This window comes from Pan paniscus, chromosome 6, assembly GCF_029289425.2.
Source record: "Pan paniscus chromosome 6, NHGRI_mPanPan1-v2.0_pri, whole genome shotgun sequence".
NCBI lineage: Eukaryota > Metazoa > Chordata > Mammalia > Primates > Hominidae > Pan > Pan paniscus.
The window spans coordinates 21468385-21493376 of NC_073255.2; the positions used below are offsets into that span (position 1 = coordinate 21468385).

At 39.7% G+C, this 24992-nt stretch overlaps 2 protein-coding genes across 3 annotated transcripts in view; one reads left to right on the plus strand and one right to left on the minus strand.

Annotated features, from left to right (window-relative positions):
* ANKMY2 (ankyrin repeat and MYND domain containing 2) overlaps positions 1-12258 on the minus strand; it is a 46543-nt gene extending 34285 nt beyond the window's left edge. The window contains exons 1-2 of the mRNA XM_003825011.4: positions 11637-12258; positions 2170-2234 (exon numbers count right to left, since the gene is read on the minus strand). Of these exons, the coding sequence (XP_003825059.1) occupies positions 2170-2234; positions 11637-11703 (132 nt within the window). The 5' untranslated portion in view covers positions 11704-12258. The remainder of the gene's footprint in view (positions 1-2169; positions 2235-11636) is intronic.
* The window catches only part of BZW2 (basic leucine zipper and W2 domains 2), a 60453-nt gene continuing 47685 nt past the window's right edge, over positions 12225-24992 (plus strand). Inside the window, exon 1 of one of the 2 annotated variants that reach the window (XM_003825015.5) lies at positions 12225-12415. The gene's annotated coding sequence lies outside the window, so the exon portion shown is untranslated. Of the gene's footprint in view, positions 12432-24992 lie in introns of both variants that reach the window. The other variant, XM_003825016.5, reaches the window with a different exon arrangement.

Sequence of the window (24992 nt, forward strand, 5' to 3'; positions counted from 1 at the left end):
CTTCTAGCCAAGATATAGTAACAAAAACCAGAGTTATCTTCTTCCTAGAGTAACAGAAAAACAGACAAAATAACAATTTGCAAGACACTGTCGGTTAGGCAATAAAACACGTGATCCCTGAGAAAGGGAAAGCAACTGAATTGGCTCCTCCAATTGCCTAGCTTATCACCTTAAGAGGGTTTATAGGTTACAGTAGATGGAGAGGTCAGCCAGACTGAGCCTGGCAGACTGCATTGAGGCGATGGAGTTGAGCATCCAGGGTCACCAAGTTGGCTTAAGTTCCCAGGAAGAGTAAAAGAGAGAAGAGAGCTACACAGAAAGAGAATTCTAAAGATCTGCAGAGGGTTTCTTCAGAGTGTTTGGCTGGAGTACTGATCAACACACGCGTATGTGGAAACTACCCAAGCCTGGGCAAATAACTAGCTGACAGCATTACAAGGAATAGCATCCAGTGCTCACACAGGGCCAGGAAGAGTGCCTGTTCCCACCAGCCAGGCTTGAAAACCTCAAGCATCTGAGAACATTGCATAGAGGACGAGGAAGGGCCTTAGTTCAACAACAGGAAAAAAAATCCTTTACTGAGCATTTTGCTAGTTCCACCTAACAAACATTAAAAACTAGAACTGAAATAATCAAACTGCTTCCAAGTAACTTAACTGTGTTCATGAAAAAAAGCTCAGGAGTATTTGTCAAAATACAGAAACATACAGCACCCAATAAGGTAAAATTGACAATGTCTAGCACCCAATAAAAAACAATCAAACATGGAAAGAATAAAAACATACGACCCATAAAGAGAAGATAAATCATTCAAAAGAAATAAAAACATATGTCCATAACAACATTTGTACATAAATGTTCATAGAAGCTTTATGGTAATCGTCCCCAAACTGGAAACAACCCAAAACTCTAACAGCTGATGAATGGATAAAAAGATTATGGTATACACATACAATAAAAAAAACTACTCAGCAAGAAAAAGGAATAATATATGCTACAGCATGGGTGAATCTCTATGCTAAATAAAAGATGCTAGATTAAAAAAAGAGTACTTATTGTGTGATCTCATTTATATGAAATTCTTGGAAATGCAAACTAATATATTGTGACTAAAAGCAAATTAATGCTTTCTGCAGGAGTGGGTGGGGAAGGGCAGGAAGGAGAGATTACAAAGGGGTATGAGGAAACCTTTGAGGTAATGGATATCTTCATTATCTTGATTATAGTGATGGTTTTACAGGTATATACATATGTCAAAGCTTAACAAATTTTACACCTTAAATATGTATAGCTTATTGTATATTAATTATACCTCAATAAAGCTGCTAATAACTGAAAGAAATGAAGGAATCTAAATATCCAGTTCCTCAGTCAAACTTCCCTTATTTGAAGTGTTTAATGGTCACACATGGCCAATGGCTACTGTAATGTTCAGATGTTACCACCATTTCCAAAACTTATTTTAGAAGCAACTATTCTAGGAAATTGAGTTTAGGTTCACTTAACTTTCCCTAGAACTGAAGTTGCTGGATCAAATAATATACTCAGTTAAAATTGATACATATTCCAAAATTTTCTACAGAATAGTACGTCAATTTACACTTAACCATTAGCATTTAAAAGTCCGTTTTTCCCCATGCTTGACAAGAAATAATATGATTTTGACTTTATTTGCACTTATTTGATTACTAATAAGACTAAACTATTTTTACATGCTTATTTTTCTTTTGTGACCTATTTGCTTACATTTAGTTTAGGAATTATTAGTGTAATATGAGCAAAAATGCTAGAAAAGAAACTTGTATTAAGAGATTTGAAGGCTGAGCGTCGTGGCTCATGCCTATAATCCCAGCACTTTGGGAGGCCAAGGCAGGAGGATCATGAGGTCAGGGTTCGAGCTCAGCCAGGTGAACATAGTGAAACCCCGTCTCTACTAAAAATAGAAAAATTACTCAGGAGTGGTGGTGGGTGCCTGTAATCCCAGCTACTTGGGCGGCTGAGGTAGGAGAATCACCTGAAACAAGAAGGCGGAGGTTGCAGTGAGCCAAAATTGTGCCACTGCACTCCAGCCTGGGCGAAAGAGCAACACTCCATCTCAAAAAAAAAAAAAGGATATATTATCTCTTCTTATAGGAAGTAAAATCCTTTATTAAACTTCTAAAATCTTACCTCGTCCAAACAGTTGACACGAACATTCTTGCTGGATAATAATGTTCCAGCTTCTTGGACAGTACCTAAAAAAAAAAAAAAAAAGATGAAAAGTAAGCTTATCTATCACTAGAATAAGAGAAAAATCTAACATCAAGGAAATAAACCTTAAGGAGTTATCTGTAAAAGTAGATCTAGTCAGTGTAGGTTGCTAAGAAATGAAACATCCAATCACATACTATTTATTTTACAAAGTAATTGTCCAGTAGAATAGATTTACAGAAACTAAAAATAGCTCCATCTTGTTTTTATTTTCACTGACCTTAAAGTATATTACATTGGCCACATTTTCCTTTTGGCAGTAATACAATAACCACAAAGCATAAGACTTAATACTGAAAAAAAATCTTAAAGGGTATCTAATCCAAATCACCATCTGAAGCTTAAATTCCAGTCAATGTAATACTTGGAATTCAAAATGCAGTCAGTATTTATATAATTTGTCAGCACCACATCTTGTGAATTGATGACATATTTATAATAGAATGCTTGGTTTGGAAATACTTAGGTGAAACATATCTTTAATGCCTAGTACTACATTACAGTGCTCTATGATCAGTACTCACCACCCTGAAAGTCAACTAATGTAAACCTTAAGGTCACTCCTCTGTAAATTTGGAAAGAAGCTATAATTGGGCCAAAGTTGTCAGGTTTTTCCAGTCTTCTATAAGGCATAATGACAGAAGCATACTTGCAGGAGAGAATGTTGCTATTATCATTAGTACAAGCCAGCCACACATTTTGCCAAGAAATTTCTGGTTTTACTGGGAAGAGAACAATTAAATTGAATGTACTGAGGGAGAAAGGCTAAGATAAGCCTCTCCTATAAAAGAACATAAAAGAATAGGTAAGTCTCCCAACCAGGTTATTTCCTCTCTTTAAATTTAGACTTGTAGTGCAAGAATGTGCTAAACTCTGCTAGCCTTCTAGAGTTAAAGGTGAAATGCAAAATAAAGATTAGCATGCTTTTTTCTCTCTGACCCACTTCTTAAGCAAGTCACCTGAGTTCCCCTCACCAACAGAGAAGAAACAGAAACATCTCCTAGATAGAGAAGTAGCTCTGTTGGGAAAATGTCAAGTGAATAATCTACACGTCCCTGGAGTATGATGGCAGCTTTTTTTTTATAAATAGTGCATTTTTCTGACCCTGTATTCCGTCTGAAAGCAGTTAGTATCACTGGCTGAATCGCTATGCGAGGGCAAAGCTCTTGTGTGTGTGAGCATGCAAGCCAGTTCTACATGAAACCTTATTCGTATCTGTGGCTTCTCTTCAGAGACTTTCTCAAAAATCTTTATAGAAGAATAAAACCAGAGCAAAAAACCCTGCACCCCAGTTTCTCTTGAGGAAGATGCTTCATCCAAATCCCATTCTCCACCGAGAACCAAAGTTATTTTCTTTTTCTATCTGCCCAAGAGATGTTTTTGCAAGAAAGGGAGAATACTATAGGGATTGTGAGCATGTCAAAGCCTGCTACATGTGAAGAGTAGAATGGGGATTAAGATCATAAACATTTGGCTCTCATTAGAGAACAGGCTGATAATTCTCTAAGGTGTTTGCCAAATAGCCAACAATCTAAGTTAACATATTCTGTAAGGGAACAATATATATATATATATATATATATTTTTTTTTTTTTTTTGAGACGGAGTCTCGCTCTGTCGCCCAGGCTGGAGTGCGGTGGCGCGATCTCGGCTCACTGCAAGCTCCGCCTCCCGGGTTCACGCCATTCTCCTGCCTCAGCCTCCCGAGTAGCTGGGACTACAGGCGCCCGCTACCACGCCCGGCTAATTTTTTGTATTTTTAGTAGAGACGGGGTTTCACCGTGTTAGCCAGGATGGTCTCGATCTCCTGACCTCGTGATCCGCCCGCCTCGGCCTCCCAAAGTGCTGGGATTACAGGCGTGAGCCACCGCGCCCGGCCGGGAACAATATATTTTAAAGATGATGCATGTATAATGGAAAACAAACTGTTCTCTCCTGCTTAACTCTCACTCAATAGTCTCAATCCTTCACTTCTGACACCAGATATATGAGGTTTCCCCCATAAACACCAAGCAATTCTCCATTGGACACCAATGGGGTATCCTATAATTTAACTTATTTCTAACATTGTTTATCTAAAGTTAGTCAGATCTTACAGGTCAAGGGCTCAGTCCACAAGACTGTCCCCACTTCAGATGCCAATCATAAGCCCCTGTACTTCTGACTGGCTATAAATCAGGGTTCCCATGATCCCCTCCTCAGGTTCCATAATTTGCTAGGACAGCTCACAGAACTCAGGGAAACACTACTTACATTTACCCATCAATTACAAATAATATTACAAAGAACAAAGATGAACAGCCAGATGGAAGAGGGGCAAAGAGCAAGGTATGTGGCACGGGGCACAGAGATTCCACGCTCTTTCCAGGCACTCATTCTTCCAAGAACTTCCACGAGTTCAGCAATCTGGAAGCTCTCTGCAACCTGTAGTTCAGTAATATTTATGCAAGCTTGATTACATAGGTGTGACCTATTATTAAGTCAGTCTTCAGCTCCTCTCCCTTTCCTGAAGATGCGGGGAGGGGTGGAGTTGAAAAATTCAACCTTCTAATCATGGCTTGGACTTTCTCATGACCAGCCCCCATCCTGAAGCTATCCAACAGTCGCCTTATTAGAACAAAAGACATTTCTAATGCCCAGAAAATTCCAAGGGATTAGAAACTCTGTGTCAGGTACCAGGGTCAAAGACCAAATATTAGAACAATAGATGCACCTAGCACCCCTATTGTTCAGGAGATTATAAGGGTTTTAGGAGCTCTGTGTTAGGAGCCAGTGGCAGAGACCAAATAGATACTTCTTATTATATCATACATGTACACATACCCACAATCACACTAAGGTTAGCCTTTTGAAATGCAGGGGCTGGAATGAGAAAAATAACCTGAAACAGATTGGGCTTCTAGAGAATAAAAACAGATTTGGAACATGGATGAGCAAAACACTCCAAGAGGAAAAACTGTGATGATTTCCAATTCGGTGTTCACAATGTAATGACATTAGTCGGAAATTATAGAAGGTCCAGAATAGCATGGAAATGTGAAACACATGGCTCACACAGAAGGATTTTTACTTTATGTCATTCCTACTGTCCATAGTAGACTTAAATAATATTTTACAAGTAAGTGTAAAAGATTAATTGCTTTATTCTGGGAAATAAATATGTTAAATCTGATTTAACAAACTGCTGGGGGTGGAAGATAGAGTACTATAAGAAGGGATGTGCAAGGAGCCAACATATACCTTCATTGGAGATAAGAAACAACAGACCTAAACTAATCAAAGTAATAATTAGTGATTTATTTCCCTTTAGAGAATTCCTCCAACTGCTCAAACCAAAGAAGAAAATACAGCATAACCTGCCTCATTAGGGTGGAATTGATCACTTTATCTGGATGAACAAGCATTTTAGGAGAGAAAAGATTATGTACATAATATTTTCCCAGCATGGACAACATAGTGAGACCCCATCTCTACAAAAAATTTTCTAAAAAATTAGCAAGGTGTGGTGGCATGGACCTGTAGTCCCAGCTACTCAGGAGGCTGAGGTGGGAGGATTGCTTGAGCCCAGGAAGTTGAGGCTGCAGTGAGCTATGATCATGCCACTGTAATCCAGCCTAGGCAATAAAGGGAGACCCTGTCTCAAAAGAGAATGATATTCTTAGTGTTACTGCTCTCTCTTCTACTACATTATAGCTTTTTCAGGAATACTATAAAGTGGAACAAGACCTGCAAAACTTGGCCAGGCATGGTGGCTCACGCCTGTAATCACAGCACTTTGGGAGGCCAAGGCGGATGGATCACCTGAGGTCAGGAGTTTGAGACCAGCCTGGCCAACATGGTGAAACCCCATCTCTACTAAAAAAAAAAATACAAAAATTAGCCAGGTGTAGTGGTGCGTGCTCGTAGTCCTAGCTACTCAGGAGGTTGTGACAGGAGAATTGCTTGAACCCAGGAGGAGGAGGTTGCTGTGAGTCAAGATCGCGTCACTGCACTCCAGCTTGGGCGACAAGAGCGAGACTCTGTCTCAAAAAAATAAGTAAATAAATAAATAAAAGTAAATGAAAAGACCTGTAAAACTCTCAGTTTCCTTATCTGTGAAATAAGGATAACAATATCCATCCTACAGTTTATCTGAGGAGTGTCCTAATGTGGAGCACATATAAGCCTTTATTAGATCTTCTTTTTATTTTGTATTCAGAGCAGCACAATATAATTCATTGTAACATTTCTAATATCTAGATTGGGAACACGGGTCTCTACCAAAGACAAGAAGATGCAGCCAAAACAAACAGAACAGGAGAAACAAACATTCTGTTTTCAGCAATTCATCACACAACCATGAGATTCAAACACGTATAGATTTCAATCGTTATTCATTATTATTGTTTTAATTTTTTATAGATACAGGGCCTTCCTCCATCGCCCAAGCTGGAGTGCAGTGGCATGATCATGGCTCACTGCAGCCTTGAATTCCTGGGTTCAAGCAACCCTCCTGCCTCACACTCTTGAGTTGCTAGGACTACAGGTGCACGCCACCGCACCCAGCTAATTTTTACATTTTTTGTAACAATGGGGTCTCACTATATTGAGACCCAGGCTGGTGGCAAACTCCTGGGTCCAAGAGACCCTCTTGGATCCTCCCAAAGTGCAGAGGGGTCACTCTACAGGCATGAGCCACTATGTCCAGCTGGATTGCAATCATTATTTATTGGAAGCCACGAAAACGGATATTTTAAGGAATATATAATCAAGTTAAGGATTTAGAAATCTATTTGGCTTTGTTAGTTGTTATAGTGTTTACGTATAAGTAAAATCATGTAAAAATGTTTAAAGTGCCTTAATTTTAAAACAAGAACATATGGATATAGATTTTGATATAATCATAGATATAAAGCTATAAATATATTTTAAAAGTGAAACCCCATCTCTACTAAAAAGACAAAAATTAGCCGGGCGTGGTGGTGCACGCCTGTGATCCCAGCTACTCAGTAGGCTGCGGCAGGAGAATTGCTTGAACTTGGGAGGCAGAGGTTGCAGTGAGCCGAGAGTGCACCATTGCATTCCAGCCTGGGTGACAGGGCGAGACCCTGTCTCACACACAGACAGACACAGACACACACACACACACACACACACACACACAGTGGAGACTTCTAATTATAACATGCATTTTGAAATCGTGAATTTGTGCGATGTTTCTAAAAGGTCTCCTACTCATATCTATTTTTAGACTTTGTAAAAAAATGATCTTAAATTAGTATTACAGAGCACTGTATAAAATTGAGAGTATCTAAAAGAGCTGTTGCTGTGAAAATGAAGACAATGAAGCCCATATAGGTTGCATAACCTGTCCAGCCATCCAACTAATGGTAACCATATATTTTAAGTTAATTTTTTCTTTGAACTCTGTACTATAATTGGTTATAAGCAGACTTGAATGTTTCTCAACCATAAAGACACCAGAAGTATTATTAACGACACAGGACCTTAGAACAGGATCTTATTTCAATAGTCCCAAATTGGAAACAACAATTGGGCATCAATGGGAATGGATGCACAAATAGTGGTATATCCTTCCAGTGGAAATAAAAGAAGAAAATAAGCTACATATTATTGGTACACATAATAAATATGAACCCCAAAATCATAATGTTGAATGAAAGAAGCCAGCCCCCCTCAAAAAAAGGATACTTATTGTATGATTCTACTAATATAAAATTCTAGAATAGAGAAATCTAATCAACAGAGGCAGAGATCTGTTAGTGGTTGCCTGCAGATGGGGGTGAAGTTAGTGACAGATCACAAAGAGGCATAAGGACTTTTTAGGGGGTGATGAAGATGTTCATTATGTTGATCTTACTGATGGTTTCACAGATGTATGTTTAAATCAAAACTGATTAAAAAGTGTGTACTACCTGTAATATGTGCAATTTATTGTATCTCAATAAAGTTGGTAAGAAAAAGCCTTATTATCCAAACTTGTTTCATAGCTCCTTTACACAGATATGAAAAAAAAAAGGAAGTATAATACTTTCTTGTTAGCAACAGTAAGCCCAGGAATTTCAGGTACTAAATAAGAGAAGTAATGTGAAAATTATCTAGCTCATAGCCTTAAAAAAGGTTTAATTTATTTCATAATAGTGCTTGCTCTGAGATTAATGAAAAAGGTATCAAAGCTTAGAAGAATGGGTCACTCTACAAGTCATATAAGCCAGTTAAACACAGTTCAGTGATTTCAATTTCCTCTTACATACTGTTAAATGAATGCTGTCATTAACTATGATTTAAATGGGTATGTTGGAAACAGATTTTCATTTTCATCTGGAACTTCTTGGCATTCTAATAAATAAAAAGCCCCACTTAAAGTTTGTCTTTCTGGAGAGCAGTGGCTGGCAGATGGGAATCACTTAAATATTTGCCGAGTTTATTTCAGATTGACCAAGATCCCAGGCTAGACTTTGCTGAAAAGTTGTTAGTTCAAAGTACTAGAACTTATTGTCTCATCTAGAGTTTTTCAAAGTTGAAAAACGTATGAAAGAAAAAAAAAAACTCACTTCACCCACTTTTAAAAAAATGCCTCTTTTTGGCACAAATATAAACTTTGCTTGTGGCCTTTCTTCAACTATAAAATAAAAATTTACTTTAAATTTAATGCACACAGAACTACAAAATCAGTAACATTTAAAACTGAGTTAACTTGACAGATGTTGTTTTGCTAGAACTAAATGACCTCTCAAAGTGAATATTGTATGGACTGCTATGGTACTGTTTCATGTTTTGTTTAGTTTGTTTTTAAGTACAGCCTGTTTATTACCTATGGGCCCTGTGATACCTCTGCTCTGCCACTTTCTGCCACTTTCTGGCAGAAACTGGGAAGTTTCCTAACTTCCCAGTTCCTCAGTTGCCTTGCCTATAAGGTGATGATTACTATATTTATCACAAACACAAGCAGTATTTCGAATGCTTTAACTATACTAACTACTTTCATTCCCATAACAACGTTGTGAGGTGGGTATTATTATTATTCCTATTTTTCACACAGAGGACTTGAGGCTCAGGAAAAGTCACTTGCCCAAAGGCCACATCACCAGTAAATGAGTTAGAATTTCAAACCAGACCTGCATGGTTAACCACTATCCCATGCTGTCTCTCATACTGTCATAGCTTAAAATTAATTCCTAGCTCATCCAAATTAAATGCATTAATATATGTAAAGTACTTAAAATTATGTGTGGCTTGCAGTAACAGTCAATAAACGTTGGCTATGGTTGTTTTTCTCATATCTCCCATTACTTTTCTTTATGAGTGCAAGTGATGTCCCACAGACCTTCAGCTGACAAGAATGCATCACATACTAGGTCCACATCCGTTCTTTTCTCATTGGCATGGTCCAATGAAAGCGATGAAAGCATCAGTGCATTCATGCAACTTGATGCACCATGTGAGCCCAGAAATATCACAGCACTAACCAGAATAAATGCACATTAATTCAGGTTTATATAATCTTCGAAATAAATACTGATGGACACCTGAGAATGTATCCAAGGAATCCCTTCTCCCCTCTCAAAGACTCAATTTATAAAACTGCTCACTATTTTTCACTTTTAAGAGATCACATGATGGGCCAGGCCCAGTGGCTCATGCCTGTAATCCCAGCACTTAGGGAGGCCGAGGCAGGAGGATCACTTGAGCCCAGGAGTTCGAGAGCAGCCTGGGCAACATAGGGAGACCCCCACCACCCCATCTCTACAAAAAAAAAATCTTTTTAAAGTAGCCGGGCATGGTGGCTCGCACCTGTAGTCCCAGCCACTAGGGAGGTGGAGGCTGCAGAGAGCAGCAACTCCAGCCTGGGTGAAGAGTGAGATCCTGTCTCAAACAAACGAGAGAGAGAGAGAAAGAGACAGCGAGAGCGAGCGAGAGAGAGGACATGTACTAGCTCTGTCCCGCTTAAAAGAATTTTTGTCCCTGGTGGATTGTGAATTGATCCTTTGTCTCCTTTTTGCCCAGCACAGTACCTGGCACACAGCTAGAACTTGCATGTTTGCTTAATTGAATCCTGGAGCCATCAAAGGCAGGGAGAAATTACCTAGAGACAGGAAGAACTGAAAGACTGAAATGCCAAATAGGTCAGCAAGAACCATGCAGTACAACAATCTAAACTCTAACCCAAATCCCCAAATTCCAGGCAAAGAACACATCATTGATAGATATAGCTGTGACTGACTTAGAATAGTTGAGATCAGATCGGGTGGGCTCAGCTCATCAGCACCTGTTGAGGTCAAACCGGAATTTTTTCTCCTTCGCATGTAGAGTTTCCTTGTCGCTATGAAGAATAAATCTGCCTTATTCTCTAGGATTCCACATTTCAGCCTGGCTACTAAGTAAATAAAACTGGAAACTGGGAAGCCTTATGCTGCAATGACTGGCATCTCTGCCATTCGAGGACAAACATGGCTATATTATTATTGAGTTTTAAATCACCACATTAATTGCCCGGAGTCCCACGCATCACCATCCCTGCACCGTGAGGGTGCAGAAGAAGCATGCAGTCACGCTGATGTCACCTGCCAGGTAACGGGACTCGGCAGGGAACTCCTCTAGGACGTCCACTCGGGGACCCCGGGGAAATATGGCTTCTGGCTCGTCCTCGGGGCTCCCCGCTGGGACTCAGCACTGCGGAAGTGGGGCACGCCTTGGGGGAGTGGACAAGAAAGCGCGAAGGAGCGCGATTAGAAGGTCTCATCTGTGCAACGTGGGCCGAGGGGTGGGTGTGGAGGCCTCGCCAATTTCCTTGTCTCTCTAGGGTTCCTGAGGCCGTCGGGGCTTCTGGAAGCCAGGGAGGCCCTGGATACGGAAGTCTCAATGCAGCAAATTACAGACCTAGTTCTGTGCCCTCATGAAGAACCCCTCTCCCTAAGGGCGCCCTCCACTCCCAAGCGGGGGCGGGGATCGGCAAAGGATCCAGATCATTCGGCCTGCGGAAGTCTAAAGGGTCATTTAGACACCCGCCTAAGAACCTGAAACTACCAGGACCGACCGCGGTCAAAATCCCTCGGGAGCAGTGAAGAATTCACACACTAGGGTCCACACCCCGGCACGCTCGCATTAACCTAAGGCGGGGCGTGGAAATCCGTACGTTTCCAAAAGCGGATTTAGAGGCCGAGCCTCTGTAACTACCCCTCTTGTCCCAGCACTGCTTCCACCTCCCCACCTCTCCGCCCCTGCAACCTTTCCCAGACCAAAGGGAGACACGCTCTTTCTCGGTTCCAGGCTGCAAACCTTGCAGAACCGCAGCCAAAGGTCACCCAGGCCAGGAGCGCCCCCCGGGCTCCGCCACGCCCCCCGGCCAGGCTGGCCGCGGCCGCGTCGCAGCCCAGCACCCGTACCTTTCCCGATGACTTCCAGTAGCTCCTTCTCCTCCTGGGTCAGCTCGCCTTTCTGTATGTGAACCATTGCTCCCGCCAGCTTGAAGGTTATTCCGTTTCTTAGGAAGTATTAAAAAAGAAACGATGCGTCTGTATTGGGAACGCCAGCCGCAATGAGGCAACTTGAGACCAAGACACTGACTAGCCAACCGCGGAAACGCTTCGCTTCCCTCCTCCCTCCCGCGGGCTGGCGGACAGCGGGCGAGCTCCGGCGAGCCAGGCGGACGGTCTCCGCAGGCCCAGCGGCGGTCACCGCCTGCCGCCTGTCATTGGCCCTGCCGAGGAGGAGGAGCCGCAGGAGGCGGTAGCGAGAGATCGCCATTGGAGCAACCTGGGAGGAAAAAACCAAATGCAGAAAGCTGGAGGGGGGAATTAAATTCCTCCTACACGTTCCGCTCCCCTATCCTGTCCGGTTCAAATATTTCGCAACATGTAATGTTAAAAATTCTACATCTGGCAGTTATGTGCTCAGCGACGGCTTTCTGGGGCGTGCAGAGGCCCCAGGTTGTCGCCGTACCCCCACCATTCCCCCGGGAGTGGCGCGGTCTGGGCGGGGGCGGTCTAGGAGACGGGGGCGGTACGGGAGGCGGGGCTGCGCCGGGTTCCGTGTGTCTATGTCAATGTGTCTGTCCTTCACTCCTCCATTGTCTGCCGCCGCTGCTGCTGCTGCTGCTGCCGCTGCCGCTGCACGAATCGCCGCAGCCCCCAGCCTTGCGCGTCGTCGCTACCTCCTCGGACAGGTGAGAAGCAGCCCAGGTGAGGCAAGGGGTGCCGTGAGGGTTGCGAGAGTAGCGACTGCCGCCCCGCCGGGGTTTCCATCGGGCAGGAGCTGGCGGGGAGGAAGCATGTGCCTCCTGGGGCGGCTTCCTGCCTCGCGGTGGAGAAGCCCCCGCTCCACCTCATCATCACGGCGCGTACGGGGTATCAGTGCCCTGGGATGAAGACCTCCGACTCGCAACGTTTGGCCGCCCCGGGAGACCCTGGGACCGCGGGCGGGCGGGCGGGCGGGCGGGGGCCAGCCACGCGGTGGGAAGTGGCGGGTGCACATGGTCTCGTGCGTGGCACCGCCAGATGCGGCTCCCGGGGAGGCTGGGGCCGGGGCTCTGGGCTAGGTAGGGGTCGGGAGGAGAGCGCCCCATTACTAGCGAGTCAGTGAGAACAGACTCGGGAGAGGGTAGTTTTTACGCTGGTGATCCTCTCCCTCCCCACTACTTGTCATCTCTTTGGCCTCTGTGGAAGCTGTAGAAGAAAACCTGATCGCCCAATGTTGCTTGTTAAAGATGTTTGGAAACAATTTACACTTGCACTAATACTTCGTTTATGAGAGACAGCCTGGGGGAGGGGGAAGGAAGGGCTTCTTTGCTCTGCTAGAGTTCTCGGTTCTCTTTGTAACTCAGATCTTGAGATTTATGGAAATAGGGAGTGGAGGGTGGGGAGGTTGGAGAGGGCGGAGATTAAATTGGTGTTGCTGCCTATATATAGCCTTAGATTAGCCTCTTAATCCAACCTTCATTCAACTGTAATATGTAGCCTGGAGCTTCGACCATAGGTAGATGGGGGTAAATACAAGTGTGTATTTCGGAATAAGATTTGCTTGCTAAAATGCGGGAATCAGTCATTTCTCCAGGGTGCACATTAATATTTACATCATCAATGAAAGTTTCTTTGGAAATTAGTGTTTATGTTTTACTGTTGTTTCCCTATAGAGTAGTATTGATGTTTCTCTCAATATGTGTGTCAAAGAGACGTGTATGTGTCAAAGAGAAATATTTGAATAATTATGTAGGTGGTTTTTGTTAAGCATCCCCAGGACCACTGTTTCTTCTCATAGCGCCATGCGAAAAGCGAAATGCATTTTCCTCTGGCCTTAGGCATTTATTTTGCGTGAAGCTTTCACTAACATCTGAAATCTCCTGGAATATGTTTATCATTATTTCCTGCCTTTAGCAAAAATCTTTCCTAAACTCCAGCTGTTTTTCCCCCCTAAAGCTTCAGCATTAAAGGCTGGGACAGATCTGAGCCAGAACATCTTACATGAAAATGGTTTGAAATTATTCATCTCAGTGTATAACAAAGATACTTTTGTTGGATGATGCTTTAATAATGATGTGGCTGTTCAAGCAAGTAGTAAGGCTCCTGAGAGTGACCAATCTTTTGTAATGCTGTTAGTTCAGAGTTACAATTGATTTATAACATAGTATCATGCGGAAGAAACCCACAAACCTAAAAAAACAGTTGAGTGGTAACCTCCTGGAACATGATGATTTAGCATCTTACCAGCAGATGCATACACAGAATTGGGTACTTCATTGCTAGTATTTCCATCTCTTGTGCCAAATCTGGGCCATGGTTACTTGAAGGTCACACCTGTTTGTCTCACTGGGGTTGTCAGTTCCTCGAGGATAGCAGCTTACTATCTATTTTCTTGATGCCTTATGACACTTGGTTGGTATTTAGTGCTCTCTGAATACATGACCAGTGAATTTAGAGACAATAACGTTGAAAGAGAATCTAACATCTACCTAGAAATGCAGATAAATCATGTTCAGTTTACATTTCTAGAAACAGATTCATAATGGGTACTGTTCATTAGATGGATTGATTACATTAGTAGTTTTGTATGGTGTAAATATTTAATGTAGGGATAAGATTAGATAATGAGCATATTAAAACAGATTCACATCAAAGAAGTTTTATTGATAATAAGATAGCTACTTCATATTGAGTATTTAGTCTGTGCCAGATATTCTACCAGATGCTTTGCATAGAATTATTCTAGTGTTATGACAACCCAGGAATTAGCCAATATTATACCCACTTTGCAAATAAGAGGACAGAAAGTAAGGGAAATAATTTGCCCACAATCCCATATTAGGAAGTGTCAGAGTCAGAATTGGAATAATGATTTCTGAAATGTTTGAAATGTTGTATGTGTCGTCTCATATCTTTTCTACTACTACCACTCTAGACCTATTGCAATGCATCTTAAGTAGCCTGCTTCTCTCTCACCTGTCTCCATCTAGCTAATTCAGGGAACTACCAGTTCAATAAACATTGAGCACCCATCATTCTTTGAATGGCTCTCTGCTGGCCACAGAATAGAGGGCTGGGTCTGGCCCGGAAGGTTCCAATCCATCCATGGTCTCAGCAGGCATTTCCAGTCATCTGGGCCCTCCCACACACTGGGCTCTAAGGTCACCACTCTGCTTGTTCCCCAACCTGCCGGTAATTTCCACCCCTTTGTTCCTGCTTTTCTCCTCCTCCGAATGATTTCCCTTCCCTTTTCACTGAATCTCCTCTCCAGATCTGATGAACTATTCAACTTTCCAGGCACAATTTAAACAAAACCTCTTTTCTTCAGCTTTTGTGTTCATCTCTCCCTCTCTATCCAGTAAGGGAAATATACATGCTAGTAAATACATTTATTCATGTCTCTTGGCAAGGGTTATAAGTAAAATCTTTGTACATGGAGGATATTGATATGCAACATGGCTACTGGTATCATTGCTGGCAGCCTTTAATTCTCTCTTCTTATGGATTCTAGCGACCCCTCTTTTACCGCCCCCCTAAATTGACATCATTGCTTCTTCATCTGAATCTCCATGAAAATACCTAAAACAAGCACTTTCTCATCGCATTCTATTATAGTTATTATTAATCTGTTTGGTCCCTTCTCATTCTAGAGTATACATTAACTAGGTCAAATTTATCTTTGCTTCTCATGTTTAACCCAGTGTCTTGCACCTAGTGTATGCTCAGTACAAGCTGAGTTGAATTCAGTTTGATCTCTAAGTTATTTTAGGTGGATTTGTTTTCCTACTTGACTAATCCTTCCTGGCAATGTGAGGTGAGGTGGCACTAAGCACGCACAATCATAACCAGAGGCAGAAAGTCTTTAAATGCTTTGGGTCTCAAGCTTCTTGACATTCTGATGAATGCTATCAACCAAGAAAAATTGTTCTTGTGCACATGTTACAAATTTGGCATGCCATTCTTAGATTTCCCCATTAAAGACCCTGATTTCCAGCTCTCTACATTAGGAGAATGCTGCCTTTTTGTTGCTTTTTTGAGTATTACATCTTTCAGGGTACTGTTTTTCTTGACATTTGACTTTTTTTCCTTAGACTTAGGTATCTTTATTGACAGGATATTTGATAATAAGAAATTTTGATTTTTTTAAGTTGGAAGTAGATTACGGTTATATTTTTAAAAGATTACTTATCTTTTAGAGATAGGAACAGAATTATTTCAGAACTGGATGAGAAGACAGCTGAGATTTGCTTTAATATAATTCTGTGACAGAAAGGAAGAGAGACTGAATGAGAATATAAATGAGATAAAATTGACTATGTTAACAGTTGAAGATGGGTGATGAGTATATTCACTTGATTATACTGTTCTCTCTACTTTTGGATATATTTGAGATTTTCCATAATGAAGTTTTTAAAAAGAAAATTTGGAAGTATTACAGCCTCTAAGAAATCTTTTTTTTTAAAACACAACATAAGAAAGTAATATAAATACAAATGTTCTTTTTTCTATACTTGGAGTTTCGCTTATGTGATTATTCATTTAAGTGTTAAAACAGTTACACCTAAATCTGCAAAGAACTGTCTTGTGAACAATGCGTTTCCATAAACATTTGACATCACATTTTAACTTCTCCAAAAAGTAAAAGGTTGGTGGCATTACTCAGTGCTTGTAGAACAAATTGATGAATATCTTACTGGTAGTTAATCTTCATCTTTTTTGAAAAGAAAATTCTGAAGAAGGGGTACAGATATATTTAGTTTAACTGAGAAAATCAAGAGGTGAATGAAGTGGAGATACTGATGTTCTTCTGTGCGTCATAATCCAACTCAGAAGGCATTCCAAAAAAAAAGAGTATCAAAACTGTTTCGAGCAATGTCAGCACTGATAGGATAAGTATTAGTCTAGGAAAATCAGGAGCAGGCCCAGGACAGGGTGTGACTGGTAGGTTCTTACTCAGTGTTTGCTTAGCTGAATACTTAATCTGACACCTACTTTCTAATTTGTGCAATTTTTTAAACTGATTTTTTGGTGTTTACAATTTTTTATTGTGTTTTAGATATATTAAATGTCCTTTATAACATGTCATCCTAGACTTTGGGATTTTAAAAGAATATTTAATTAATATGAAATCCACCAATCTTAGCAGGTCATAAACAAGAACACTTTTCATTCTTAACTCACTCGTTTCTGTGTATTGAGGCCATGGCGCTCTTTAGCAAGTATCTTTTGGGCAGTTAGGTGCCGAGTGGAATGATTTGCCCCATTCTAAATTTGGCATGTATTAAGTGAAGAGTGCCAAAATTGTTCAGGTAGTCATATTTGTAAACTATCTATTTTGAAAATAAAGATTTGAATAACTCATTGAATGAACCATTCTTTAAGGTTAAATGCCAAAAAGATAATGTTCTCATTATTCTTTCTTGATTTTTAGCAATAGGTGTTTCCATTGATGTTTTTTAAGTTTATTCAAAAATTAAAGGAAAAAAGTATAATGACAAAAAGAAAGAATAATGCCCTGTATTAATATTTAAGATAGTATAATCCTTTGGCTATCTTTAATTCCATTCTGAAAATATTAATATTTTAGTAGGAAAACAATAACTTAAGATGTAGAATTATTTTTTGTGTCAGATGTAGCATTATATTTTCTTTTTACATCTCAACTTATTTTTATGCTAGATGAGAACTTTAAAAAATATAACAGGTGTACTGTTATTTTTGAGGACTTCTAAATAAATCTCAAGAAAAGCCCTGGGGCAGAGATGAATAATAAGGGATAATAACGTTTAGCACTGTAGAGAATATATCATAAGCTACTATTGGATGATATTCTACTGTCATCCTTTTTTATATATCCACACAGAAGACTTTAATGCTTTTCAAACTAACCTGGATTTATGGTCATTTCTAAGAAGAAAAAAGAAATGTTATATGTTTTTCTCAGTGAACAAGGTAATTGAATGGGACTATTATAAACAGGAAAGAGAACCCCTAGTTGATGGTGCAGAGGAAACTGCTGGCTGGAGGAAAAGGATGCGGTGTTAGTATTTGGGAGTGTGAAGATTGTGTTTGTGTTAGAGTTGAGCTTCTGCAGGAAACAATTTAAAAACTGTATCTTATAGTGCTAGAAATTATGGTGCCATAAATTTTCTAATATTCGTATGTCCCTAAGAGGCAATATTGTTAAATTCTCTCTCTAAAGATAAATGCCTTTTCCCCCTCACCGCTTAATAGAACTCTATGGAGAACTCTTTGGTATTTTGGAAGTAACATATGCTAATTCAATTTATCCAAGTGCTGAACTCAACTTTAAATTAATATTTATGCGCTACTCCATCTTATTCCAAACTATAAAATTTATGAGGCAAATAATGAAAAAGCTGTCTTCGAGAATCATATAAATAATTCTCTAAGACATTGCAACAGCTTTAGTTGGCTCCTTGGAAAATGCACTGAGTGGAGACAGTGGATCAGGTTCTGGCCCCAACTCTTCCATGTACATAAGCTCCAGATGGGCAGGGATCGTTCTGCTTTGATCTCCACTGTCTTACCAATGCTAGAATGGAATTCCTGACCTCAGCCAACTGGTTTGACATCTCAGTGCCTTATCTGAAGGTTAGCTTAGGGACTGGGCTTACATCCATGGTTTTCAAAGTATTCCATTCCGCGTGGATGCCACTTGTAAGTTACAAAGTAAAAAAACACGCACTTAATTATTAAAACGTTAATAAACACAACTGCAACTCGAATGCATCATATGTTGTCTTTAAACATACTGGAGACCATCAGTGCTTGCTAACTTGTTGTGCCTGATTGTGCAATACTTGGAACAAAGCTCCACCTGCTAGAAAGTGACCTCCATGAAACTTGCCTGATTTAGTGCTTGCTGCATCCCTATTGACTAGTACCAGACCTGGTATATTTGGCAAACAAATAAATGAATGCTTCTCTGTAGGTTTAAACCTTTTTTTTTTTTTTTTTTTTTTTTTTTGAGACAGAGTTTCACTGTTGTTGCCCAGTCTGGAGTGCAATGGTGTGATCTCGGCTGACTGGCTGACTGTAACCTCTGTCTCCTGGGTTCAAGTGATTCTCCTGCCTCAGCCTACCGAGTAGCTGGGATTACAGGCGCCTGCCACCATGCCTGTCTAATTTTTGTATTTTTAGTACAGACGGGGTTTCACCATGTTGGCCAGGCTGGTTTCGAACACCTGACCTCAGGTGATTCACCCGCCTTGGCTTCCCAAAGTGCTGGGATTACAGGCATGAGCCACCATACCTGGCTTAAACCTTTTTAAAATGTATGATTCAGAGAGCTTGTAGCTCTGTACTAGTTCTTTTTTATTTCCTTTAATTCAATTTTGTATGGTCCACTTCTGTAAAGTTGTGTTGGGGAATCCAGTCCCATGTCATCAGCGTGCCCTAGACTAGGCTTGGCATTTCTATCCAGTTCATGCTCTCATTATGTAATAAGCATGCATATGGAAAGTAACTTTGTGTGTGTGTGTGTGTGTGTGTGTGTGTGTGTGTGTGTGTGTGTGTGTAGCCCTTCAAATAAAGCTTCACCTGCTAGACAGGCTTGGGCAGGTCCCCTTCTGGGAGGATAGGAGTTTCTTGGTTGAGAGAACTAGTAAGTGAGCAAATATTTGGACTCATGCCCACCACCACCTTTGAGCTTCCTGAAGGTCCACTATTACGATTTTTAAGCAATTGCTCCAAAACAGAATTCTCTCACTGGCTACCAGTCTAGGCCTTACTTTTCTTTTTATTTCTTTTTTTTCTGAAGATTTTATTTTCCTCTTTTCCTTGATTAAAAATCCTCTGAAGAGAGGCAAACACTTCAACACTCTTTTACTTTAATAACTTGTCTTCTGACTTCCCACTGGAGTAATAGTCACCAACACTCCCATCAGTTTTGTGTCTGTTGTAAACTAACTTGCTCTCTGGCATTGCCACTCCACTTCTTGCTGATTTTCATCTCCTCGTTCTCCTCGCCTCAGTTAGCAAGGCCAGTGCTGTGTGTGCTGTCCATAGCTCCTTTCCTCTAGGTGGAAAGTAAATCTCATATAAAATCATCTTTCTCCTCTACTATGTAAAGCTCAACATGTATTTAGGTATCTTCCAGTGAAAAAGCACTTTTCTGGAGGAAGGAACATTGGAGATGAGAATACTCATTAATAATAAATATTACTTTTGTCTTCAGTGGAGGTGAAAATCTCGAATGCATAGGCATTTTCTAAAAGGTTACATAGGATGATGTTAAAGGGTTTAAATTATTATCATCTCCATGGAGTGGGGCTAGGATATAAGGTCAAGAGTGAAAGATTGGGAAGAGCACTACCCTTCTGTACTGTGTTGGGGTTTTTTGTTTGTTTGATTTTGTTTTGTTTTTGCCATCAGTGTGTTATTACTTTAAAGTTTTAAATCACTACTTAAAATAATATAGAGACTGGCCGGGCATGGTGACTCATGCCTGTAATCCCATCGCTTTGGGTGGCCAAGGTGGGTAGATCACTTGAGGCCAGGAGTTCGAGACCAGCCTGGCCAACATGGCAAAACCCCATCTCTACAAAAAAAAAAAAAAAAAAAAATACAAAAATTAATTACTTGGGAGACTGAGGCACGAGAATCCAAGGGAGGCAGAGTTTGCAGTGAGCTGAGATTGTGCCACTACACTCCAGCCTGGCTGACAGAGTAAGACTCTGTCTCAAAAAGTAATAATAATAATATAGAGACCATCTTGCTTTTTTCTAAGCTTAAAATTATAATATTATTAACAAATTTCAAGGACATTTCCTTCTCTATAAGAGTTTCTGCTTTTCCTAAAGTGATGCAATGGAACAGATGACTTTTAAAATAAAGATTCAGAGGATATCACTGAATCAAGTTATATAACTCCAAGTCCAAATGCAAATCATTTTTAAATTGTATTTTAGCATAATATGAGAAAAGATGGTAGAATTTAATTTTAATTTTTTTCTGTATATAACCCCCCCCCCAAAAAAACCGGATGATATTTATTTATTTATGAGACGGAGTCTTGCTCTGTCAGCCAGGCTGTGATACAGTGGCATGATCTTGGCTCACTGCAACTTCTGCCTCCAGGGTTCAAGTGATTCTCATGCCTCAGCCTCCCAAGTAGCTGGGGTTACAGGCGTGCAACACCATGCCTGGCTAATTTTTTTTTTTTTTTTTTTTTTTTTTTTTTTTTTTTTTTTTAGTGGATACACGGTTTCACCATGTTGCCCAGGCTTGTCTCAAACTCCTGACCTCAGGTGATCCGCCTGCCTCAGCCTCCCAAAGTGCTGGGATTACAGGCATAAGCCACCGTGCCCAGCCTGTATACTATACTGTGTTTAAGTGTGAACAGTGGTCATTACTGAAAGTTAGACTGATAGATTTTTTCTAATTTTTCCTTAAATATTCTATAATATACATGATGAGCTGACCTTATAATCAGTGATTTTTAAAGGTTACCTCTCACTTTCAAATAAAGATGCTGTTGTTTCTCAGCTTAATCACCTACTTTTTTGCTTCTGTTCAGTATTTTGTCATAAAAACCTGGTTGGACACACCAGATAGCTTCAAAGTGGCCACCCACTTTTTTCAATGGATTAGACTCTGAATGATCTCTGGTGACTTTCTAAAATTAAATCCTCTATCAAACAAGGAAATTTCTCATCATTGAGGATAGTCAAAAGAATGATCTGTAGACTCCAGAGGAAATTCTAAAAAAGTTTCATAAATCTATTAATTAAAAGGGGTTTTGATTAATGGAAGCATTATTAGTTCATAATTTTTCTTTATTGAAGGAAGAAATTACTTTGATGGGTAAATGCTGCAAAATGTTTTTTTAAATTACTTAAGTTACTGTGTAACGTTTTTGTTTTTAACTGACATATAGTAATTTTTCATATGTGGGGTACAGTGTGGTGTTTCCATATACATATACATTGTGTAATAATTAAATCAGGCTGATTAGCATATTCATTACATTGAACACTCATCATTTCTTTCTGGTAAGAACAATCAAAATCCTTTCTTCTAGCTCTTTTGTAGTATATGATACATTATTGTTAACTATAATAACTCTTGTGCAATAGAACACTAGAGCTTATTCTTCCTAACTGTAACTCTGTACCTGTTCACCAATCTTTCCCCATCCCCACCTCACTCCTATTCTCCTGTCTCCAGGAAACTACTATTCTACTCTCTACTTCTATGATACCAACTTTTTTAGATTCTACATGAGTGAGATCATATGATATTTGCCTCCCAAAGTGCTGGGATTACAGATCTGAGCCACCATGCCATGCCCTAAAATACATATGGCTTCTTGTGTTTGCCATTGCTCCAGGGTTCTATGTGTACATAATCAGTTTTATTTCTTAATCATTTGAGAGTAGGTTGCATACACTTTCTGCCTTTATCCCTTATTTCTTCAGTATTTATTCTGTAAAAATAAGATACTTTTCTTACAGAACCACAGTGCAAAAAAAAATTCAGTAAATTTTAACATAGATACCATAATTTTATCTTTATACTCCAACTTCTTAGGTTGTCTCAATAGTCATATATATGTGTGTGTGTGTGTGTATGTATATATACATATATATGTGTGTGTATATATATGAATGACTATATATATATATATACATAAATATTTTTTCCCAGTACAGCATTCAGTCCAGGAATGTGTATTGCATTTAGCAATGCACCTTTAATTCTCCTGGAACAGTTCTTCAACCTTTGTTTTGGAAAGACGTTATCATTGATGAAGAATACAGACCAGTTACTTTGGAGAATGTCCCTAGATATACATCTGTTTCCTCATGATTAGCTATTCAGGTCATGTGTTTTTGTCTGGGTTACCACATGAGCAATATGTCCTTCGAAGTGCAAAACATCTGGAGTTGTAGTGATTGTATGTTGTCCTTTGGTTAAGGTATGGTCTTGTTTCTCCAATATGTAGTTATATTTTTAAAAAAATTTATGTGAAGATGATTGGAGGCTATGTAAGTATCCTGTTGATCATCAAGCACTCCCCAGCGCACTCACACAGACACACACACACACACACGTAGGTTTAGCATACATTGATTACTCTTGCATGAATCAATTTTTTATTTAATTGTTGCAAAATGGTGATTTTCTAATTCAACGTTTCATTCTCTGTTTATTAGTTGACATTCTACTGAAAGAAAATCTTTCACTTACTTCCCTTTCCTTGTGTACTGAAAAATTTGTTTTCTTTAAAATGAAGCTAAAAGTTATGAGCATGGACCTATGGGTTTGTATTTTTTTGAATGGGTTATTAGCTATTATCCTTAGTTATTTGGGTCCTCAAATTGCCCTGGGCTAGGCCAGTGGAATTGTCCTCAAGATGGCTCTTATGTTGTTTTGATCTAGCTTGATTTTTTTTAGACACTTTTGAATTTGCCAACACAAGACATCCCAGGATCATAGTGAATCTCCCCTGCTCCAGCCTTGGAGTCAGCCATTTATCCAAGAAACTTTGGTTTCTCTCAGTAGGGAATGATAGTTAGATCCTGTGGCACATATCTTTTTATGCAAAAATGTTATTATTGCTCGTGACTCTTTGAGAATTGGTTTGAACTTCAAAAGAGGTTAAAACATTTTCACTTAAGTATATACAATTTTCTAATTATAGAAAGGATATGTATTTATATTACAGAAAATATAGACAAGTATAGGTAAGAAGAATAAGAGGTGCCTTGAACCCACTACTCATGTTGACCACCATTGGACGTAAATGTATTTTACATAGCCAAGATCACATCATGTATATAGAATATTGCATTTTGCTGTATCTACATAGCATGTCATTGTTTTCTCAAAGTCATAGAAATTAACATTTTTAAGTCACACATTGTATATTAAAATTTCTCTTTTCTTTCTTGTTTTTGTTTCCATTGATGCAATATCCTAAAGTAGAAAAAGTTTGTCTGCTGGTGTTGAGCTTCTTTTTCTGCTCTCTTTAAAACCCATATTCTTGCCTATCCTCTGCCCTTCCACTAAATTGCATAAGATGTAAAATTACCAATTTCAGAAATAAATTGTTAGTATCAGAGAGTGGGAAACATGTATTTTGTACATTCTAACTGTACTTTTGGTTTGAGATATGACTATCTATTTAGTGATAAACTTTTTTTTTTCTAAAATTTGACGCCAGTGTTTGGCAAATACGAGTAAGTAGTTCAATAAAATATGTGCTTAGTTGCCACTGGTATGTTCAGACCTGGGTGCAAAATTTTCAGCCCTTGAGAGCAGGGACCACCTCTGGCTTTGCTCACCATTGTTTCCTGTCTACAGCAGGGTTTCTCAACCTCAGCACTTCATTGACATTTCAGACCTATGGGTCTTAACGTATCGAGAGCAGAAGTTTTAGGGTGTTTTGTTAAAGTACCCTGAAACATTATATTTGAGGGATGGGTTTTCTAAAAGCCAAAGTATGCTACAATGTGGGTAGTGTATATGTGTTTGTGTCTTCAGAGTGTTGAAAGACCTAAGAATGACATCAGTAAAATTAGACCATCTGGAAGATTGAATGAGCTGGCTAGACCTTGGGGGAAGGGCAGGGCCTGGGAGATAACCCATCTGGGGAAAGTGCAAGGGCCCAGAGGAAGGAATGCACATGCCTTAAGGGACCTCTTAGAAAAGTAGAATTGCAGTAACTAGAGACCAGGAAGTGATTCCTAGAATGAAAGGATTTTAGGAATTAATTTATACTTCTTAAAAGTTGTTGAAAATAGCTTCATTGAGATAAAGTAAGTGACATTGTGTAGTTGCCTTAATTTGTTTCTACATGGATATTTAAAATGTAATTTTTGTAATATTTTTATTTTTATTTAAAAGGAAATTTTAAAAACAAGCATTCGAGCATTTACAACTTAGGTCTTCTAATTAGTTTAAGGTGTAAAGTAGTTTTGGAAGTATTATAATAAAATGAAAACTTTCTCATGGTGCCTTTATGTTTTCTTAAAGGAGATTTGCATTAACAGCTCTAAGGGAAAAATAAAGTTAAATGCTCTTTTTTCTAATATAAAAATATTGCTGTCGGCCAGGCGCAGTGGCTCATGCCTGTAATCCCAGCACTTTGGGAGGCCGAGGTGGGCAGATCACGAGGTCAGGAGATTGAGATCAGCCTGTCCAACATAGTGAAACCCCGTCTGTACTAAAAATACAAAAATTAGCCGGGCATGGTGGCGTGCAACTGTAATCCCAGCTACTTGGGAGGCTGAGGCAGGAGAATCACTTGAACCCAGG